Source organism: Chenopodium album, chromosome 5, assembly GCF_948465745.1.
Source record: "Chenopodium album chromosome 5, dcCheAlbu1.1, whole genome shotgun sequence".
In the NCBI taxonomy this organism is placed as follows: domain Eukaryota; kingdom Viridiplantae; phylum Streptophyta; class Magnoliopsida; order Caryophyllales; family Amaranthaceae; genus Chenopodium; species Chenopodium album.
Window position 1 is genome coordinate 17,371,493 of NC_137838.1, and position 21,806 is coordinate 17,393,298.

Sequence of the window (21,806 nt, forward strand, 5' to 3'; positions counted from 1 at the left end):
CTAATTTTTTTGACAATTCCAGTAATAAATTTCGAACAATATTCAAACAAAATTAAGTGATAATCATATAAATTCAAACAAAATTAAGTGAAATTTACATAAAATTGCCTTTTTGAGGAGGATCCTTATGATTTTGCATCTCTTTCCTAATGTCCATTGAAGTTTTTGCAGTTTTTTAGTGAAAGAATGAAATAGAGGAGAGAGAAAGTGAAAAAGAGGAGAGAGAAAATCATATAGAAGAAGAAGATTTTTGAGTTTGGAAATGACGTTACATTTATTAGGTGTGGGTGGGTTTATTGGGTGTGGGTGGGTGTATTGCACTTTTCGTGTTTTTTAGTTTTAAGGTTTTTTTTTAATTGGGTTGTGTGTAATTAGGCTTTTGGGCTACGTTGTTACACCTATTTAAGGTGCACAAGGGTGCACCTTAGACTAATTGATACATCCCTATCCTTTAAAATCCATAACATGTGTTACTACTTTGAGGGAATAGTGTATGCCCTTTTAACCTTAGAGTTGTGCATAGTATTTACGAAAGTACCATTTTCTTTGTTGACTTTTTTTTTTTTTTTTTTTTTTTTTTTTTTTTTTTTTTTTTTTACCTTGTTCTATGGCATGATATGGCTTGCATGGAAAGAAAAGCTATGAGACTGTTTGTTCACTCTCTCTCCTCTAACTGTGTTTCACTCCAATTTTTCGACAGAGATGAAATGGCCCACCACCATCACACATGCATCCTCCGCCGTAGTACAAGCAGCGGCCGCCGCTTCCTCCGCAGCACCAACAGCATCCTGGAATGGACTTTCACCAGGGCCCACCTCCACCTCCTACTATGATGTGACAGTCTTCTGCTTCTTCTACTGATCTCCCTCCTCCCGATTTTCATCACCCTCAACAACCTCCTGAATGTAATCTCTCTTCTCAAATTGTTTTTCGAGATTTGGGTAATCAAATTTATGAATTGGGGGTTTGAGGGATTGTTTGATGTGGAGTTGATTGAATTGGTGGGTAACTGTTAGATTTTCTATTTATATAAGTAATATTTGGTTATAATTGAAATTGATGATTAAATTTGAGGTGAGTTTTCTTTTAATTTTGTTACCCTTGTGATTTTGGAAAATTGATTAGAGTTTATGCTCAAACTATTCAATTGGGAGGCTTTTATTGATTATTCAGAGCTATCTGGGGTAATTTGTTACCCTAATTAACACCATTTCTTGGAAGACTTCTTTCTGAAATTCGGATTATCAGTGATTTTGTGTGAAATTTAGAGTTTTGACTATTAGTTATTGCCAATTTGCCATAGTTGGGATAATCTCTATATTTTATACGTAGTACAAGTTAAGGGAGGTTAACAGTATTAGTTTTGTTGTTATGATTTGCCTTTTATTATCTTGTTTTCGATTTCTACTGGACTCTCATAGCTCGGGGTTCGTTTATTTTGCATAGTTAGCTGCCCTTGCTGTAATTATCTGTAGTCTGACATTGTTATTCATTTTTTTGAACAGATTAGGGATGACCTGCATGCTGAATTATATACTACCTCCGTTACACGTTATGTGCAACGATTTGACATAAAGCAGAGAGGGAAAATGTCTAATCGTTGCACATAACCTGTAATAGAGGTAGTAGTACGTATTGTTATTCATTGTTTAAAATTTATATAGTATACTTTGACAGGTGCAGATTCTTCATAAATTGAGAAATCAAATTATGGGTTTCAAACTTTCAACTGTGTGAAGATATTTAACAAGAAGGGGAAGGAACCCCAAGTTTGGCTTTATCTAATGGGTTCTGATTTTGTGCTTTGAGTACTAAATTTAGCAATGTTGCTCATTTTGATTGTTTTTTTTTTCCCGATAAGGAATCTTTTGGTCCTTAATTATCAGGTGCCTCGCTTAAGAAGTCACGTGAAGAGTATTTCAACTTTTCAAGCCTAGCTTTCAATGTGTTCTCGGTAAGTACATTGACTTCCCTTGATTTTCCTTTTTCATTCAGAGATTCAAAATATTCAAAGTTTCGTTCATCTCAATGCCTATGTTTCTTATTGTTTGTGTTATTGTTGTTGGGGTTAGAGGAGGCATGGCCGCATGAGGGCTTAGATGTTTCATCATATAATCAAGACACTTTTTTAATGAGTAATATAATTATATTTGTTTCACACATATTTGTGTGTGATTTTTAGAGTTGTGTAGTATTATGCCACTACAGTGTGATTTTGTGAGTTTGATGTTTGACTTTGCTTTAAATTATGCATCTTAAATTTAAGAATTTACTTCTAATAAATATGAGAAACAAAGGCATATAAACCATAGCCACATGTTTGTATCCGATTAGTTTGACTCTTCGTCAATAAGCTTTCTAAGATTATAACTACAAGAGCTTCCAATCTAATGCTTTGAAATCTTTGAGATCATTCGGTATCACCCTTATCGGTGCTTTTTTCACCTGTCCATTTGCTTTTGTATTATGCGGCTATTGCATACTCATTTATAACAACCAAAACAAATGTTATAAATGTTAAAAGTACGAACTTGATCATTGAAGAAGCTAATTTAGTACGAACTTGATCATTGCAGCTTGTCACAAATGTTAAAAATGTATGCTCTATTTATCCAGGTCTTCATGACTTTTTTGTGAGCAAGTGTGGTGTCAACGTGAACTACAAAGGGAGATTTTCATCCTTAATAGCCAGAATATGGAAAAGGTTCCCATTGAGGAGCCAGTCTCGTCTCTTTCTTCTGGACTGTCATTGTTGGAGAATAATGAAGCACTTTCTGGAAATGCCCTTTTTACAGATATCAGAGAGCATAATCGAGCTGGCCTTCTGTGGACTGGAAAACTGCACCCGATTTTAGCTGTTCACTAACGAAAAGTTCCAGATCATAACCTGTGATCATGGGTCAAAGTTACAATACAGGAACAGTTGAGGGTCTTTCAGTACAGGAGGAAGCTGAAGTGAATTTAACCAACATAAATGAAGATGCTATTATTGAAGATGATGGAGTCGTAGGCCCTGATGAAGACGATGGTTTATAAGAATTCGGTAAAACTCTGCCAACTTGGGAAGCTGCAGGTGACCGTTACAATTCCAAAATCATATCAAGAACCCTCTCAGTAATGTTCTGCATCTCTTTCATATGCTGCCAGCTGATCTTTATATGACTGATTACACCTTTTGAATGACAAGTGAATTCTCTGTCTGATCTGTTCAGCTATGTTGTCATGGATACAATTGCTACAGATTAATGTCCTCGCATTGGTGAAAGTCGTCTCTGTTTTTTATGGAGGGAATCAGACGTGTAATTTAATCCAAGGAACGAAATTAATACTCCGTACTTCATATTTTTTAGGAGAGGTCAGAGATAAAGAGAGAAACTACAGCCAAAAGTAGTGATGTTATACCTAGTATGCAGTTTTCTAAGTGAAACGTTGCGATTATTAAGAAAAACAGTGGAAATATAAAGAAAATTTGGATCACTTTTTATGATTGGCTCAAGGACCATTATTTTGTCTTTAATTTTTTTATTAAAAATGTAAACACGTAATACTGTAAATGGTAGATTGATAGTCTAGTCGATGCATCGCAAAGCTCCAAGAAGATTCCTAAGTTAATTTTTAATCCATGGTTTATAACTTGTATAGTTGTACTTTTCCTTAGAAATTGTTTTCCTGCATCAGTATTCAGGCTTGCATAGGATTGAACATTATGCCAATGGAAAGTATAACACTTCAAAAATCTTCCCTCATTATGAAGAGAAATAGGATGATCGGCCACAAAGGTTATCCGATGGTGGTGGCTTAGCTTGGCGTTGATAGATGATTATGTGGCTAATTCTTTTGTTAATTAGTAATTGATTAGTAAAGATCCGGAGAAGACTCAATATAATGAATAACATTTTTTTTTTAGAAAAGCTTTTAAATGAAAAACAATGTCATGGACACATATACAAAGTAAATGTTCAAAGACTTAAAACTAATTTCTTACATTACTAGAAAAAATGAAGTACCTTGGCATACAAATTTCCAATTCCTACTAACACTACAATGTCTATAAACTCACTAGCACTAGATAGATGACATAGATCCAGCAAGCAAGATCACAATCAAAACACAACAAAATCAGTTTAGTAAACAACCTTACGCGTTATCTTATGTGAAAATGCAATTAAACCATACACTTAACCTGAGCTCAACATTATCAATGCTTGAGCAGCTCCATCCTCCTCATTGGCATCATCATGTTGTTCCTCCTCATCATCTTCGGTATCATCATCAGTATCATCTTCGGTATCATCATGTTGTTGTTCCTCATCAGCAATATCATCATGTTGCTCTTCCTCATCATCGGTATCAGCATGTTGGTGTTCCTCATCAGTGATATAAGCATGTTGTTCTTCCTCCTCAGCGATATCATCATCATCATGATCATCGATATACAAACCAGTAAAGCTGACATCAACATTCCCAAGGCTAGGGCAGTGCCATTTAACCCAGGGTGGAGGCGGAAAGAACAGCCCTCGATACATTTTATGGTCCTTGTTTGGATAGCCCATGAGAAGCCTAACCTGCTTTTGTATGTTGAACACATGAAAATATTTATCATATGTTGGAAAAATCAGACTGTTGAGGTACTCTAGTCCCTTTGGCATAGAACAGTCAGGCCTGCTACTTCCTTCACCATATCGCTCCACCCCTTCTTGTACATCGACCTCAGGAAACCAATAGCAAATCGTACTCGGCTTCCATTGTGGTAAATAATCTTTCAAAGATGGGATAACAAATGACCTCTCTTTACAACGCCCAAAGCCAAGGAAAAAGGCTCGATCGCCCAAGTTTTTCAAACGCACCCACTCTTTTTCTTCCTTAAACAGGAACACAAACATTCTGCTAGTGCAACTCCCTCCACCATAATCCTCTCGCATTCCTTCGATGGCAAGATACAACTCCTCATTCGACGACACCATCTTCAAATACCGTAACTCGTATGAAATCCCTTTGACATTAATTTCTTTGTCCAATTGATTTTGTACCAAAAAATCAGGCCTGTCGATGAACTGCATCGAAATCATTTCATTTTGAGGATCGATTACTCCGATTTTCCACTTAGGACAGTTATGCCCTGTTTCTTTGAACAAGATTACATAGAATTTTCCATTATGAAAAGCCATATCAAATACACTTCCCCAATGGGTAGTCTCGATATCAATCCATTCTTTGTCACCCAATCTCCATAACATCAACGCATTCTTTCTCTTACGATGCACTAACACAGCATACTTATAACTCGAATTCAATGCCCAACCACCCAAAACTAGGTACGATATACATTCGGGTCGGGTTTTACGGTCCGATAGATGAACCAAGTACATGGGTCTATCAAGTTCAAGAACCCGACAATCCAACAGATTGAGACCCAGTTTCCCAACAATGGGTGGATCCGAGTGAAAGTAGTCTAGGGTCAAGCCGTCATCAACCGGGTTAAGGAGGTGCCATTTCGATGGCTCAAATTCAATCATCTTGGCAACCCATGCACCACCATCGACACCGGAAGAGGGGAGAGGAGATAGAAAGTAGAATCGGGTTTCGAGGAGGAAAAGAGGGCGGTCTCCGTAAAGAGGGTGTGATGGAGTCCTGAAACAGGGTCTAAGATGGGAAGGAAATTCAGGGTTTGGAGAAAGAGCGGTTCGCCAAGACGAGCAAACAGCACGAAGACGGTGAAGGTCTGGTTTCAAACCATGGTGTTGGAGGATGTGTATGAGTATGTCTCTTGGAAGATTGCTCCATTTATCCACGTTTTTTTGCTTGCCGGAGTAAGACCTTTGTGTTTCCATTCTTGATGTTAATATTGGGAACAGAGCAAGTAGAAGAAACAGATTAATACAACAACAGAAATGAGGCCCCCCTAATTATATATATAGATGGAGGGAAAAAAGAATTAGACTCGTAGTCTTTAATTGATAGTCTTTAAGAGCAATTTTGGTATGGTTAATTATTCTTATTTTTGGAGCATCAGTTATTTCCTTCATATAAGTCAAGAAGATATCTCTTGATAGTAGAGAATGTGAAAATTGAATATACTACCTTTGATTAATTGATTTTATTTAGTTGTAACTCTAGGGTATTATTTATAAGATATAAAATATTTAAAATTTACAATAAAAAAAAAAAAAAAAAAAAAAAAAAAAAAAAAAAAAAAAAAAAATCAGCGGTAGTATCACATTTATGAATTAGCAAGCCAAAGGCCCAATACTATATTTGTGATCAAGCAATAAGTGGTCTTAATTGCACCACACTTTATAAAATGAACATTTAATATTAATATTATAAACACATACAAAAAATGAACAAACAGTAATTAAAAAAAAAAGTACTAAAAAAGTGAATATGTTTTATTAAATTTATCAATTAGTATATTAAAAATGAATTTGATTAGTATACTGATTAATTATCACAAGAAATAGAAATTTTTAAGAAAATTTGCACACTAGTGCATCCATCTTCATAACCATCATTTTTAGGACCGAAGGCAGGACCTTAATCAACTACTCCGATTCTGGTCCAGACCTTGAAAATCAGTTTCGGTTCGGGTTCATCTTGTGTTAAGGTAAAATACAATTACTATAATTTAATTTGTTTGGATATATTTATGTAAAGTTGATATATCTTGTTGTATACTACCTCTGTTTTTTATTAGTTTACATGTTTCGACTTTAGCACTATTCACACACCCGTCTTTAACCGTGTTTTATACTTTATATGTCATTAAAAAAAATAGTCATGTTGGATTTTGTTAGATTTGTCACGACATATTTTTTCAAAATATCAACTTTTTATAATTTTTGTTTATCGGTAATTAAGGATATTAGTTTGTGTCAAAAATAAAAAAAAATAAAAATATTAGTGGTTGAATTTGTGTATTGGCAAACGTGACTAAAAAAACGTGTCGATTAAAAAACGGAGGAAGTATATTTGTGTATAATTTTTAAAATTATAAGGAATATTAATTACATCATAAGAGACCACCACAAAGGAACAACTTACACTAAACTCTAAAGTGAACTAGTTACTCGGAAATTTATGAGAGGAAAGACACAAAACTAGCTTTTCTCTCTTCAGTCCCCGGCTTAGTATAATCATTTCCAAGTATTTGGGATGGAAAGACTACAAAATGAAAAGGGCATCTTAAATGAAAAGACTACAAGGTTCACAGGGACACAAACACCACAAGCTTGACCGGAGTCGAAAACCACCAATCAGCAGGAAGCCTCCTGATCAAGTGGGAGAATGTTATAAATTCCAGCGGAGAAAGGAATTTCATAGCGCTGAAGCTGATCATCGATAGGAGTCCCCGTATATTGTGGAAGCACTGGAACGCTCTACTCTGAACTTGAGCAAGGTGATATTCATCCCAATACCGACACGCCAGGGTAACCCACTAGCAAAGCACATTACATTGTCATGCAAAACATACAAGGTATCCCACATAGCAAACTGCTTGATGGCACCATTAGGCAGTGTGCCCCAAGTGACGGCGAGGCGGCGAGCCACTCATGGATGGTCAAGTCTCATGCACGAAATAAACCACATAAATCAAATTCTTCACCCTCAAAAACCCTACTCAGGCCACTCGGACAGTCAGACTAGCTGGACTGGAAGACTTCGCATTTTGCTTCAAAAGCTGTAAAACTATTTTAGCTATTGAAGGCTTGAATTAGAACAAGATGCTGACATTATGTAAGCCAAAAGAACATATACAAGCTAAAAATGGATTTATGGCCACACTCACAATGTGAACATGTTGTTTTGATAGGTTTTGTTACTTTTGTAAAAAAATATAATTAGGAATTTTGGAGATAGGGGGATTAGAGTGATTAAAATTCGGGCTGGGTTAGGTCAGGCCTTAACATAATATCTAGTAATTAAAAATGAGTTTTTCACCCTAGCCCAAACCCGCCTTGATCACCTCTAGGACATATCTATCTTGTGTATATACTCCGTATTTTGATAAGTAGATTTAGGCGGCTTGGGTGTTTGGTGTATCCGCAAGTGTTTGGTGTGTGTTGTTGCTTGTGTGGGCAGCAACAGGTGCAATATTGTTGTGTTTAAGTGCAGTAGCTACTCTGTCTCAAAAAAAAAAAAAAAAAAAAAAAAGTGCAGTAGCTACTCTACTACACTCAAGTGGAGTGTGCGTGTATTTAAGGAATCTTTGGCCTCTTATTAAAGAAAGAGAGTTACTAGTCTTCCTTTGCTAGTAATTGTGATATAGTTTTTTGGTTGCGTATATGTCGCACTCTTGGGTTTCATTGTGAACGTTATTACTCCGCTATCTGTGGGGGATTGACTGAGGTTTCAAAAATCATCAAGAAATTGCTCCAATGATATACAAAATAAAATAGAAAATAAAAAAATAAACTACAAAGACAGATGCTGAATAGCTGAAGCATTATCAAGCTGCAAAAAACAACCTGGTTTTATTTAAAGTCGTCGTAGATGTTAAATAAAGAATCACTCAACATGCTGGTACCTCTGATCTAGTATCTACAATCACCAAAGGAAGCAACACAGTTTTATCTCGAAAAAAAATATAAACAGAACGACACAAAATTGAACGACACGACATGCTTCTGAATCTAATTTCGATAATATGTATAGGAATCAGAAATAAAAGACACCAAGTCCAATATGGCATCTCCTTCTCCCAGACAGGCGCAACGTATAAAGGTCCTTCATCATTTTGTTGACGTAGGAATATCATCACTGGGCTTCTTCAAGCCTTGTCCTTGCCTATTTAAGCCTCCCTGGCCCTGAGAAATGCCATTTAAGAAAGTAAAGGTTACAAATTCCGCAAAAAAGTAGAGGAATATGGAAAAACAGAAAAGGGATTTACTGTAATCTTTTCTTATTTTTTTTGTGCACACACTTGAGCGTGCAGAACTTTCTAAATCTTAACTACTAGCAAGTAATTTACTTAGAAATGCTTGGCTATTAATTGTTTATATAGAATATAGCAGGAAAAAAATAATAACCAGGGCAAAAACAGCTCATTCTTCTTTTCCAAACAAGCTTTGAGTTATTACATCAATACCTCCCGGTGTATATCTTAGAGATTAATTCCTTCATCAACGAATTCATGCAACTTGGCAATAGGTTTCTAGCCATGCTCTAGGAAACAAACCAATAACCTAACATACCTAATTGCTTAGATTCCCTTGCACAAAAAGCAAAGCCAACTTGAACTCATATTAAGATATCTTAATAATTTCATCATTTTTGCCATACAGTCATGAGATGAAACACAATTCTAGAAAAATCAAATAAACCAATTACTAAGATCCACATTTTCAATGCGAAAAAAGCCCCTAAAAAGTAAATATTTTTCAATCAATTATAAATCGCATCACATTACTCTTTACAGTGACCATCACAATAAATCCACTACATAAAATCAATAGATCAAAGCGAGCTTGACTAAGTGTTCCCCTCCAGCCATATGAGGGACAGAAGGAAAGTTCTCTTCCTTTTAAATTCATTGAAGAGGTGAAGATGAAGGATTTTGGCCCTCAGACTCAGGCTTCAGGTACAAGTTATCAGAGTTGGAGGAATTTAGGAGGTGCCTCAATAGCCAAGATAGATCTATTAGGCAACATTTTTTTTTTTTTTGGAATGCAAGTGGTTCTGATCAACTTTAAAACAAGTACAAATTATAACCTAATGATCCCATTTGTCATTAAAATTACCATCTACTTCTTAGGTCAGACAAAACTTAAAAGTTTCATTTACCAGACCCTCATCATTTTACGGAAAAACATGATAGAATATAGAAGATATAAATGCCAGAAGCTAGAGTACCCTGAGTGCAGATTTTTGGCCGTTCAAAAGTTAAAATTGGTTACTTACCAATGCCTTTTGGCTAGTTAATCTCCGAACAGATGGGGCACGGGCAACTGAGGAAGCAGCTGCAACTGCAGCAACACGTATCCTGCATGAAGTGAGTAAAATTGTGAGTGCCAATTTTATGACCAAATCAGTCAACTGCCACTTAATTGTACATGTTGATGGCCGATACCTTTTATGAACATCAATATACTCATCTGTTTCATCTACAATCTCCTCCTGTATTTGCAAAAACAACACGAGGACAGCATTTATTATGGCTTCCATAGAAAATACAAAAAAAATTAATTAAAAATAAAAAATAAAAATAAAAAGATAAAAGAACCATTTTCAGTAGAAGGAAGTAATTTTATTTAATGTGGCCATAAGAAGCATTGTAAACAGCCTTCAAAGCATGAAACTTAGTCAGTTGGCCAAATAAGAGGGAGGTCTAGTGTTAGATGTTAAAGACTCTAATAGCTGTAAGCCTGCAACTGCAGCTTTAAGAAATTATATTTGGCTAGTTGGCTCAAATTTTAATAACCCTACAAGTCAATAGGTTACCACATCTGTACCAGAAAAAAGAATATAGAAAACAAAGTTCACCAGCAGGCAATCCTTGAGGAAAATATGTAATGCAAGAAATATCTTTCCTGCTAGTATTATTGATGCAAATAATTAACAAAGAGCTACCCACGACTATATTACAGCTAATAAGAACAATCAGAATACAGGCGGATCAATGCAGACAAATACAGATACACAGATGAAAAATACTATCCCAAAATATGTCATGTATTGAACTTGTGCTGGAGTCTGAAATTAGAGATTATTCCTAGCAAAGCAACTATATACTCCGTAAATGGCTAGAAGTCAAAAGGCAAGATTTTAACAAGTTATATATTCAGTAGTGTTGTAAAATACTTATATCATTGGCTTGTCCTTAGAACCTAGGTTCAGATGATCTTCCTGTAAAGGAGACTCCTGCTTTGGATGAGCTGTTTCCAGGATGTACGATGTGCTTTCTTTTACATATACTACGTACTAAATATTGAGTAACCAAGTTTCTTCAGTAATCTTAAATAAATAATAGATAACTAGATAAGTATGTAAATAAACATATAAATAGAAGAATAGTTAACAAAAAAAATTTGGGAATAGTTAACAAAAAAAATTTGGGAATAGTTAACAAAAAAAATTTGGCTACCTGCAAAAGCTCTTCAAATACATCCTCGAGGGTGATAATGCCAACAACGTCTCCCTCATCAATATCCTCTACAGAATATGGCATTAAATTTGGTAATGCATTATCCTGTTGTGAAATTTGCTTGTAGGTGTTGCTTTCTTTAGAGATTTTTTCAATGTCTACAATACTCTCAGCATTATCTTTTTGTTTGGACAATAAAGGAGTAGCTAAATTGAACTCAGCATCAGTGCCTTTCGACTTGGATTTTTCAGTGTCAACCACAGGTAAATTATTAATACTCTTAGGTTTTGCCTTGACCACAGCTGCCATATGACTGTGACCTTTCTGAAATTCATTCAGTATGTCATACAAAGGCATGTCTGCTGGAACCCTGGAAAAAAAGCCGGAAAATCACTCCCCCAGTCATGCTATAGGAACTAATGGCATATGTATATAGAGATTGAAGAGCATACCTTGGAATTTTTCGTATGGAAACTGCACTCACAGGAGTCTCTGTTTCAGGTCGTACTGTTAGAAGAGTTTTGACCTAAAGATTGAAAAATGAAAATAAACTCTTTTAGCAAGACACTTCTAGACCATTGAAAGCAGTACATGAAAAACCTACTTCAATAAATTGATATGATGGGTATAGATAATGCTTCAAAAACTCATAACTACAACTTTCTGAGACCTACCAAGAGAAGTCCAATAATATTTTTTGGATTCCCAGAATAAACAGGTACTCGGCTATGTCCACGAGCTAGGATCTTTCCCATTGCTTCCCTACAGGATAAAATATGCCCAGATCAACAAACTGCAAAACTTCCTTTTTTTTTTTTTCTTTTCTTTTTTTTGGGTGGGGGGGTGGGGGGTGGGGGTGGAGAAAGTAATTGGAAGGCTGCAGACAATTTATTATCCAACTAACTCCAAAAATGAGAGGATATAAGGGGCACATCCTACCGCAAATCCTAACTAAAGTGGGAATAACACAAGCTTACCCCCAGCCCCTGCCCACAAATTCCCAGAACGCGCTTATTAAGGCACAAGGTTATCGATGTCTCGGTATATTTGTCGAATATTTTTATAATTATGCAGAAGAATTAATGTTGCCACAAATCCAGATGATAATTTGTAGAGAACATAAATTAGGAGTGGGGTCATGAGAAAACTTGATGTTGGCTTAGATTGTTAAAAATGCCGAAAATCCTAAACATGACAGATGAATAAATGTGAAAGGAGAGAGTGATTATATGATAGAAATTAGCACACTCTCTTGGCTTCTAAGCCAATTCCAATGAACCATTGAGAATATAAAATGCAAGTTTACTCGAGTAATATTAAACAAGTATGCCATTTGCATGCCGTATTAAAAATTAGTTTAATCATCCAATATTATACGTAGAGTCCTCAGGTAATGTTCATATCAGCTATGTGGTAGGTGATAACAAAGCAATTTAGCATCCAACATAAAGTAAAGAAATAATAAATGGCATAGCTTTCACAGTGCAAAATATGGCAGTATCTTTAAAATTATTAATAACACCTGAGTCCAGAGACAGATTGGACTTGCTTATGCCTAGATGTTATACGTTAAAGGGAGAAAAAAGATAAAAAAAAAAAAAAAACCATTACCAGTCTAGTTTTGAGTCAACATCCAATGAAAAGGTTGATTCAATAGGTGTCATTGCCTCCTGAGCAGTCTGTTCACCCAAAATAAAATTTTAAATAAAATTAAAAAAAAACTTGTTAAATTGGGTGTACAGCAGGTATATAGCAGGGTAAGATTGCTCAAAATTGCACCTAGAGAGAGAGAGAGAGAGAGATGGGGGGGGGGGGGGGGAGATTATAGACATTTTTAACTGCATACACTGATTGTTTAAAGAGATACCAGAAATTTCAACAAAAACATGCGTAGAAAAACAATACAAGAAAATGAAGAATTGTGGATTATATTAACTGCCCAATTCCTCTTTATCTCTACTCAATATAAATTTGAAAGCAAGGCCCAAATATTTGACATTCTACACTAGACCAAGGCACTTTGGAGAATCAATCTAGTCATCAGAAGTAGGAAGTTAACACACAGAAACTTTAATTAAAAGGTTGACAATGCTTTCAGATTCATGGGTGTTTTCAGCAGCTACCTTCTCTGTCAAATCTAATGCTCCACTGATAATTGTTGTCTCATCATGAGTAAGTTCACCTCCCTTTCCAGCCTAATAGACAATAAAATCTAATCAGTTTGTAAGTGAAGCCACTCACCAGGTAAAAATAAATAAATAAATATATATATATATATATATATATATATATATATATATATATATATATATATATATATATATATATATACCTTAAAAGCATATAAATAATCTTAGCATTTTAAATAAGTCAAACAGATCAGAAATTGTTGATATAATTAAACTTATAGATAAGCATTTTTGTAAACAGCTGATTACCTCTTGGCCATGAATGGAGACAAGTGCTTTTAGCTGAGCTCTCCTGAAGAGTGCTTCATTGTGTCCTAGTAAGCAGTCCAACACCTACAACTGCAAAAAGTTACTCTCTCCGGCATAGCCTTCATAATTAAGGGTAGTTACTTTTACACTTAGTGCTTAATTGGTTGACCAAAATATAGGGGAATTGAAAAACCATGAGAATTTGGGGATAGAGGGTGGTTAATTGATTATTTTGGATGAGATGAAATGGAAAACCCAAACAAAGAGTAGAGTTTGATCCACTTACAAGCCCAAATGAGGTTACATACTAATGCCACACTGAAAGTCAACCAGTCTACTATCTTACGCACCAATTGGTGATAGGAGTAACTGCTCTAGCTTATAAGGTGGTACTTTCTCCCCTCTTATTCCAATGCGGGACAACTCACAAGTAGTGAACAAAAGGGCTTCAACAACAAAATAAAGTGCAAAAGCAGGAATTACATTTTCTATAGGAATTGGAAATTCCCACAAAACATATACTTCCTCTGTTCTTTTTTACTTGACCTGTTTCTTTTATCACGCTCGCCAATGCAAAATTTTAACGGTTGATAATTTTCCATAATTAAAAAATATAAAAGTTATATATTATGATAGTACTTATTGAGACGAATTCAAAATGATCCAAAATAAATATGTTTTTCCTTACATATTATTCATAAAACACGGTCAAAGGAGGGGTGGTAAATAGTGTAAAAGTCAAAGCGGGTCAAGTAAAAAAGAACGGAGGAAGTATATTTTAATCTCACCCAACCACTCCTACTCCCCCCCACCCCCCAGTCAACATAAATTTCCATAATTTGCAATATTTTCATGTCAACCAAACATAGGAAGTATTCTACGAATTGAAGAGGGATTCAATTCCCATGAAATAAATATTACTATGGGAATGTGATTCCCAAGTCAACCGAACAAGCACTTAGTTTATCTTTTGCTTTTAATAAACAAAGCAACTTCAGTTTTTCTCCCTTGCCTTCTCTTCCACAAATTAAATATTTTAATAAGGAATGCAAGAATAATTACAAAAATTAGCATGGAAACAAAATGTTTCAAAAAGAAAAGGCAAACAGAGTAAGAAGTTAAAAGTAGCCTAAACATCACTTATCAAAACAAGAATAAGAAGCTAAAAATAAACGTCCCTTCTCTAAACCTCTCTACATCCAACTGGAAAAACGGTGGAATTTGCCAGCAAACATGCATCTAATGCATTCTGCTTATCATATTATACTCAATTCTGTGGTCCACCAGCTACAATATAACGGTTATAGATATGGTAAGTAATAAGTGGTACATTAGCTCATTGGCTCCACTGTACAAAATTATAATAACAATACTTCTGGTGTCCACATAAACATGTTTATCAACTTTATCATCCTCTCTAAATTTCTGCTACAAATAGCATAGATATAAGCTATGTTTATCAACTTTATCATCCTCTCTAAATGTACTATATACTACGAAAATAAGTTCATAAGCACACACAAAAAAGTTCAAAAGAAGTCTTTCTACCGTGAAAAAATAATAGAGAAGTAAAAGTCTTTCTACAATGGAAAAAAAAGAGAAATAAATGTAATATAAGTTTGGGAAGTTTAGATAAGTTAAGAAAAGTTCAAAAAAGATAAAAACTAAACAAAATAAATCGCTTAGAACAAAACTAAGTGATTAAAGTGCATAATTGGTCAATAACTGAAGAATAAATTTTCACGAAATTCTCCCTTTTCAAAAATTTACCTCAAAGGAAAATTAAAAAATAGAAAATAAAATCTTAACTATCAAAGTAATAACTACAATAAGAAAGAGAAATGTAGATCCACGAAGTAAAAGTTGATATTTTCTAAGCAAAAATTTCCCTACATAGCAACATTGCAATATTTGTTTAACTTCTTTAAATGGTAAGTGTTGCAAGATTAGGTGAACAGATGAAGTAATTTTTTTTTTTTTTTTAATTACAAGACTAGAAAGATTGCAATATGAAATGTAAGACACTTTATATAAGCACATTTTGTAAAAAATATGTTGGTACAATCATTATATTTCCTAGCTACAAAGAAGCCGTGACTAAAATCAAGAAAATTTACCTTTCCAATAGGATAAGCAATTGGGTAGCAAATAATCATCAATATGCGTACGAGCCATACAAAATTTGCACCAACAGCAAGGCCATATCTAGTGCAAATAGATTGAGGAATGACCTAATTAAAAAAAAGAAAGTTCCTGTGAGTAGGCAGTAAGCTAGGTAAGTGTAAAAACTTCAGAAGGGTGATAGAAATAAAACTACCAACCTCTCCAAAAGCTAGGACCAAAGTTACAGAAAGTATAATAGCTACATACTGATTAAACATCTTGTCCAAATATATAGGAAGTGCCTGCAAGTGAAGGTCAAAACACAGTCAGATAGGGGCAAATTGAAAGTATAATCAGTCTGAAGGACTCTGAACTTAGAATTCAAGTGCAGCTCTCAATTCCTAAAAATTCTACAGCATAGTGGTGAATAAACACGCCATTAATATCCCATAATAAAAAAAAACATAAAAAAAATTATAAAAAAAAAAAAGGTAAGTATGATATGCCAATAAGATCAACATAAAAAATAAAAATTTTAAATAATAACAAAGGGCATCCAAGCAACAGTTTCTTCCCTCCCACCATTATCTCCTAACAAACAGTTTATCAGTAAGTACCCAAACAGCCAACTATAGAACAAGTCCAAACAACATAAGAGGCAGCTGCAAACCACAAACACAGGGGTAAGACAATTCTAAGACTGAAATGTTAACCTTCACGTCAAATACATGTCTATCCTAAACAGTACTTTCATCTTGAAACATCAAGTCTGGTTATGTTTCACATATAACTTGTGAATAGACTTTTCGATTGCGTTTCTTATCCTCAAAATTTCCCATTCACAATAGTTTATGGCCTAGAGGTTAAGCAACAAAGAATATTGCAGAGTTCACCATTGAACAGACCACAGCCAAGCAATGACTAGGACATGACTTGTCAAGATTAAGACACATTCAATAAGTAAACTGCTATGCTAACCTCCATGGCGGCTGCATTGCATAGAAGTAATGTAACCAGAAGTTGATGCTGCTTTTGAACAACAGGGAGGATAGCAGCTGGATAGATAAGACAAAAATATACCTCAACTTAGTTTACACAACAAATGCAGCTATTAATAACACACAATCAGCAAAATAAAAATACTGAGACCATCCCAAATTCCAAATTCTCGATTATGACTTTGAAATCAATGAAATACCCAAATCCAAAGATCTTGTTGTCTAATTCCAAACTACAAAGCCCCAATTCCACACCAAAGCGAACTTAATACGCTTCAGTTCCCCTACATTAAGAATTAATCACATTTTTCTACGCCAAATGCCTGCACAAGTTACACAGAATTTATCGAACCTGCAGGGATATTGCTCACACTGCAAACGAGCAGTATTATACAGCTCAAAATAACTCAATTTACAATCTTTTCAATGTCATACACATGAATAACTGAATAAAAAATTTCAGCAATCCCAATTGGAGGACCATGGTCAATCAAGTTTAAAACTTAACAAAGCCTCAGTACCTAATTCTCAAATCCACAGTATTTTAATAACTCGATTCCTTTAAATGCAGAATATTCACAACTACCCTTTAAAAAAACTAATACTTGTATTCCGAATAATCCCATATTGACAGTATATTCTTCCTCGAAATTCATGGAAACTTAAAAATTAACTTCAAACAAATTCAATCAGGCAACATTTCTCACAATTGACAAATCCAACAAACACAACCCAGTTCATCAAATGCAATAATCAAATCAAATCATAAATTAAACCCATCATCCAAAATTCTCATAATTCCCACCAAAAAAAAGGGACATTAATTCCCATTTCATATACAATACAAAACATTATCTTGCCAAAAGGGTAGAATAATCACCCAAAAAGTTCACCTTTTTCTTTACAAATTACTATAATAAGTGAAACAAATAAAAAGCTCAAACATTCCCCAATAATGAAGTGATTGTGGATAAAAGAAAAACCTGATTGTTTTTGTTCAGAATTAGTGCCACTACGTTTAAGAATCTCCAAGTCAACAAGACTAAGAGACATCAAACCAAGAGTTAAACCGGACATAAGACCAGCAAAGAGGACGAGGAAACAACAGATGCCGGCATAGATGAACCACCAAGGTGTGCCGAATTCAATTTCGGAGGATAACCCATCTGCGCCGTTTCTGAAAGCTATTCGCGCCAACGCCACCGCATTGATCACCTGCATGATTTAATCTTCAGAGTTGGTTGTTTGTGCGAAGGAGATCCAGTGATGTGTAGTGTGTCGTGGTTTGGTACTTTGGTGGTTCCGTATTGTGTTTTGATATTCTTGTGACAATACATGACAAAGTCACATACTATTATTCAATTATTCATAATAGTCCTACACTAGTTTTTTTTACTTTTGTTTATTGAGGTTTATGATCTTAGGGTGTGATCTGAATGTTGGATTCGTATAGGAGGTAAACCCCCCAAGTGTGTGTTTAATTTGAATACAAATTTTTGTATGCAGTTGGTTATACCGTGTGGCCAATAATTATAGAGATTGTTTCATTAGTAAATATTATAGAAACAATGTTATAATAGCAATTACATGGTGTGGTTAACCGCACACAAGACACGTTGTAATTTGAAAGGATTAATGATGTTAGTACTGTCTGGTTGAAGCAATAGTTAATAAATTTTTACTTATATAAATGAAGGTTTTTTTTTTTATTTACGGGTACTTATATAAATGAAATTGATGGTATAAGTATTTAAAAATTAATTGAACTTATTAACACTAATTTTGATTGTAAATTGAAATTAATTACTGGCCCGTACAATGCCCCCAAATCATCATAAATATATATACTGCGATGTTTAATCAAAATTAATTTAGAAAGCTTTTTTTAAAAAATAAAAAGAATATTAGTAATACTCATAGCATCAAAAGAGTTTTGCTACATAAAACAGAACACAAACAGCCAAGTCCAACACAGACCAGGTCACACCAAACCCCTAACTGCACATTACATTCCTAAAGCAGTTACAATGGTTTCTAGTTTTCTACTAGTCTTTACAGGCATTATAAAACTAATTCTTTGGAATATATCAAACTTCAGATCTCTTATTACATCTTCTAGTCTTCTTAGGCATTTCTCCCACACCACTCTATTTCTTTGCTGCCAAATACAGTATGTAAGGCCAGCAAAACAGCTCTGAATTACCTTCCTCTTAAACCTTCCTATAATCTGCTCCATTCGAGCATTACAGTCTTCAATATTAGCAGGATTAAGCTAAATCTTTATAGCATTCTGAAAGTTGTACTGGCACTCAAAGAAGATATGGTCCAGAGTTTCAGGAATCAAATTGCAAAGTGGACAAAGATCATCATTAGTTATTCCCAGCTTTGCGAACTTCTCCTTTACCTTGATTCTTCTCCACATAACCAACAAGCATATGAACCTATGCTTGGGAACATTGAGTCGATTCCAAACCCAATCACTCCAAGCAACATAATTTGAGTCCTGAGTCAGCCATTTATAACCACTAGCCGTAGAATATTTTATCTTTATAATCAGTTTTCAACTTATCCTTTACCCATCAAATCTGCTTCTAATTCCAGCTACAAGTAGGAGGGCACTTGTATCTTATCCAATTCTTATTCTTCAAATACAGACTATTAACCCATCTTAACCACAAAGTATCTTTCTTTTGAGCTATGTTCCAGATGAGCTAGCCCACTACAACAATATTGCAGGCATGAATATTATGCAAACCTAGCCCCCCTTGCTTCTTGCTTTTTGCAGACATACTCCCAAGCAATGGAAGAAGCCCTAGAATAGACATGTTTACCATCCCATAGATAGTTCCTGCAAATAGCCACCACTCCATCTAAAACAACTTAAGGGAGAATGAAAATAGAAGCCCAAAATACATGCATGGACATAAGAACAAAGTTGACAAGAACAACTCTTCCAGCATAAGACAATTTCTTACAAACCCATTAAACCCAAGTCTTAATTCATCTTGCAATTTTATTAATAAGACTCTAGCATTCATCCTTTCCAGGCTTTTTGGCACTTACATTAACACCCAAATATCAGAATTGGAGAGAACCTTCCACAAAACCGGAAGTGTTGATTATCTCCTCTTTGTCATCCTAGCTAACGTTGCAGAAGTAAATATTTTATTTTTCTTCATTTGCTACCAAACCAGAAGCTAGTTGCTGCAAAAGTTGCCAAACTTCTCAAAATCAAATTCACTAAATCCTTATCACCTTTGCTAAAAATGATAAGATCATCAGCAAAAAACTAAGTGGTTTAACTTCAAACTTTTGCACTTAGGATGAAATTTGAACTGAGGAAGAGACCCAACATGAAAGAGAATTCAAGAAAGTTATTTCATGCAAAGTACAAATTAAAGAGGAGATATTGGGTCTCCTTCTCTCAAACCTCTTTTTCCTTGAAAAGAACCATTCAAGCTCCCACTAATATAGATGTTAAAGAAAAGAAGGAGAAGAGACACAAGCCATAATCAACTGAATAAACTTGCTAGGGAAATTCAGAGTTGTTAACGTTTCTGACAAAAACTCCCATTTGACAAAATTATAGGCCTTCCTGATATCCACCTTCAACAAACGTTCACTTGGGGTATTCTTTCTCCCATACTTAGCCACCAAGTAATGTACGATACTAATATTTTGCATTATTTGTCTGCCTTCAACAAAACAAGTTTGGCTCTGAGAAACCAAATGAGGAAGAACCTTCTTCAGTCTTGAACAGAGAATCTTAGTAATGCATTTATATATATATGACATTACAACAACCTAATAACCTATAGGTTTGAATTCAGTGATTAGAGTTGTATGCTCTACTTTAAAGATCAAGGTCAAAGTAATACTATTAATCTCCTTGAGTAACTGTCCATTCTCCATGAATTGCAACACTACATCAGTAATGTCTTCCCCAATCACACTCCAAGTCTTCTTAAAAAAGTTGCTAACACTAGAATCTGCTTTCTCTCTTGGGATAGAGAACATAGCCTTCCTAACTTCTTGTCTAGTGAAAGGAGCATTCAACACTAGACCCGCTCCTCACTAAGCACATTACCATGTTAAACAATAATCTTCTCCCTAATTGTAATTCTAGCACCCTGGTCAGAACCAAGAAGCTCTTTATAATATTCCACAAAAGTAACAGAGATATGATTTGGTGTCTCCATTCTTATACGTAATCGCAATGATTGACTTTAGTTATCTTCTCATCTTCAAAGATATGTGGAAATAGATTCTCATCTCCAATTTGAAGCCATTTAATCTTAACTTTCTGGCTAAGGAACGAATAGTATCTACCCTTAACCTTCTAAAACTCTTTTAAGGTCTACAACTCCAATTCCTTCAAATTCTCATCTTGATAGCCTCCCTGGTGCACTTTCTACTGAGTCTCACTTAATTCTTTTTTCTTCTTAACAAACTAAACCTCAATGTCAGCAAAATCAGCTTTATGAAGAGATATTAAAGCCTACTTCAGCTTTTAAATAATTTTATACATTTTCACTCCATTGATATTAGTACTCCACGCATCTTTAACCATTATATCTCAAACTCAAGATGTGAAGCCCACTTGTTTAAGAATTTAAAAGTGCCCCTTCCATTATTCTAAGCCCTATCCGGATGAATAACTGCATGGATATGATCAAACCAAGATTCAGGCAGGAAGTGAACAAAAGAATCCGAAAAACTCAATATTCACTCCTCATTCACCATAGATCTATCAATTGTAGAATACACCCTTCTACTTCCCTGCTGCTTATTGTTCCAAGTAACCTTGGAACCAATCTGAACTAGATCATTCAAACTGTAGGAACTAGTAAATTTTTGAATGGCTCTATCTCACTCCAAGAGACAACCCTTTCTTCCCTATCATATAAATTTCGAGGACAGTTAAAATCCCCAGAAATAAGCCAAGGCTCTTTTATTCCTTCACCTAACTGACTTAAGCCATTCTAGAGGTCTTCTCTCCCATTACTATCATAAACATCATATACAAAAGTACAATAAAACTCTACTCTCAAAGAGGAATTATTCACTTTCAGATGAATATATTGCTCCCTGGTAGAATTGACCTGAACCTGAAAAAATTTAGCCTGCCAAGCAACCAGAATTCTGCCTCCTAAGATCATCGAGAAATTAAAAGTGACATACCACACT

General features: G+C 34.9%; 1 protein-coding gene and 1 long non-coding RNA gene across 2 annotated transcripts; one reads left to right on the forward strand and one right to left on the reverse strand.

Annotated features, from left to right (window-relative positions):
* Positions 1-615: 615 nt before the first annotated feature.
* On the forward strand, positions 616-3,471 carry LOC145630535 (uncharacterized). The gene is made up of 3 exons (XR_014112080.1): positions 616-905; positions 1,665-1,954; positions 2,617-3,471. It is a non-coding gene; the product is annotated as an uncharacterized LOC145630535 (long non-coding RNA).
* A 4,983-nt stretch (positions 3,472-8,454) lies between these two features.
* LOC145631992 (DUF21 domain-containing protein At4g14240-like) lies at positions 8,455-18,045 on the reverse strand. The gene is made up of 13 exons (XM_081684237.1): positions 17,603-18,045; positions 16,600-16,676; positions 15,840-15,923; positions 15,636-15,749; positions 13,519-13,602; positions 13,204-13,275; positions 12,692-12,759; positions 11,755-11,842; positions 11,533-11,606; positions 11,081-11,450; positions 10,067-10,113; positions 9,898-9,979; positions 8,455-8,804 (listed from the first exon to the last, which is right to left on the reverse strand). Exons 1-13 carry the CDS (start codon positions 17,838-17,840, stop codon positions 8,730-8,732), a joined length of 1,473 nt encoding a protein of 490 aa, XP_081540363.1. The 5' UTR covers positions 17,841-18,045; the 3' UTR covers positions 8,455-8,729.
* Between the last annotated feature and the right edge of the window lie 3,761 nt (positions 18,046-21,806).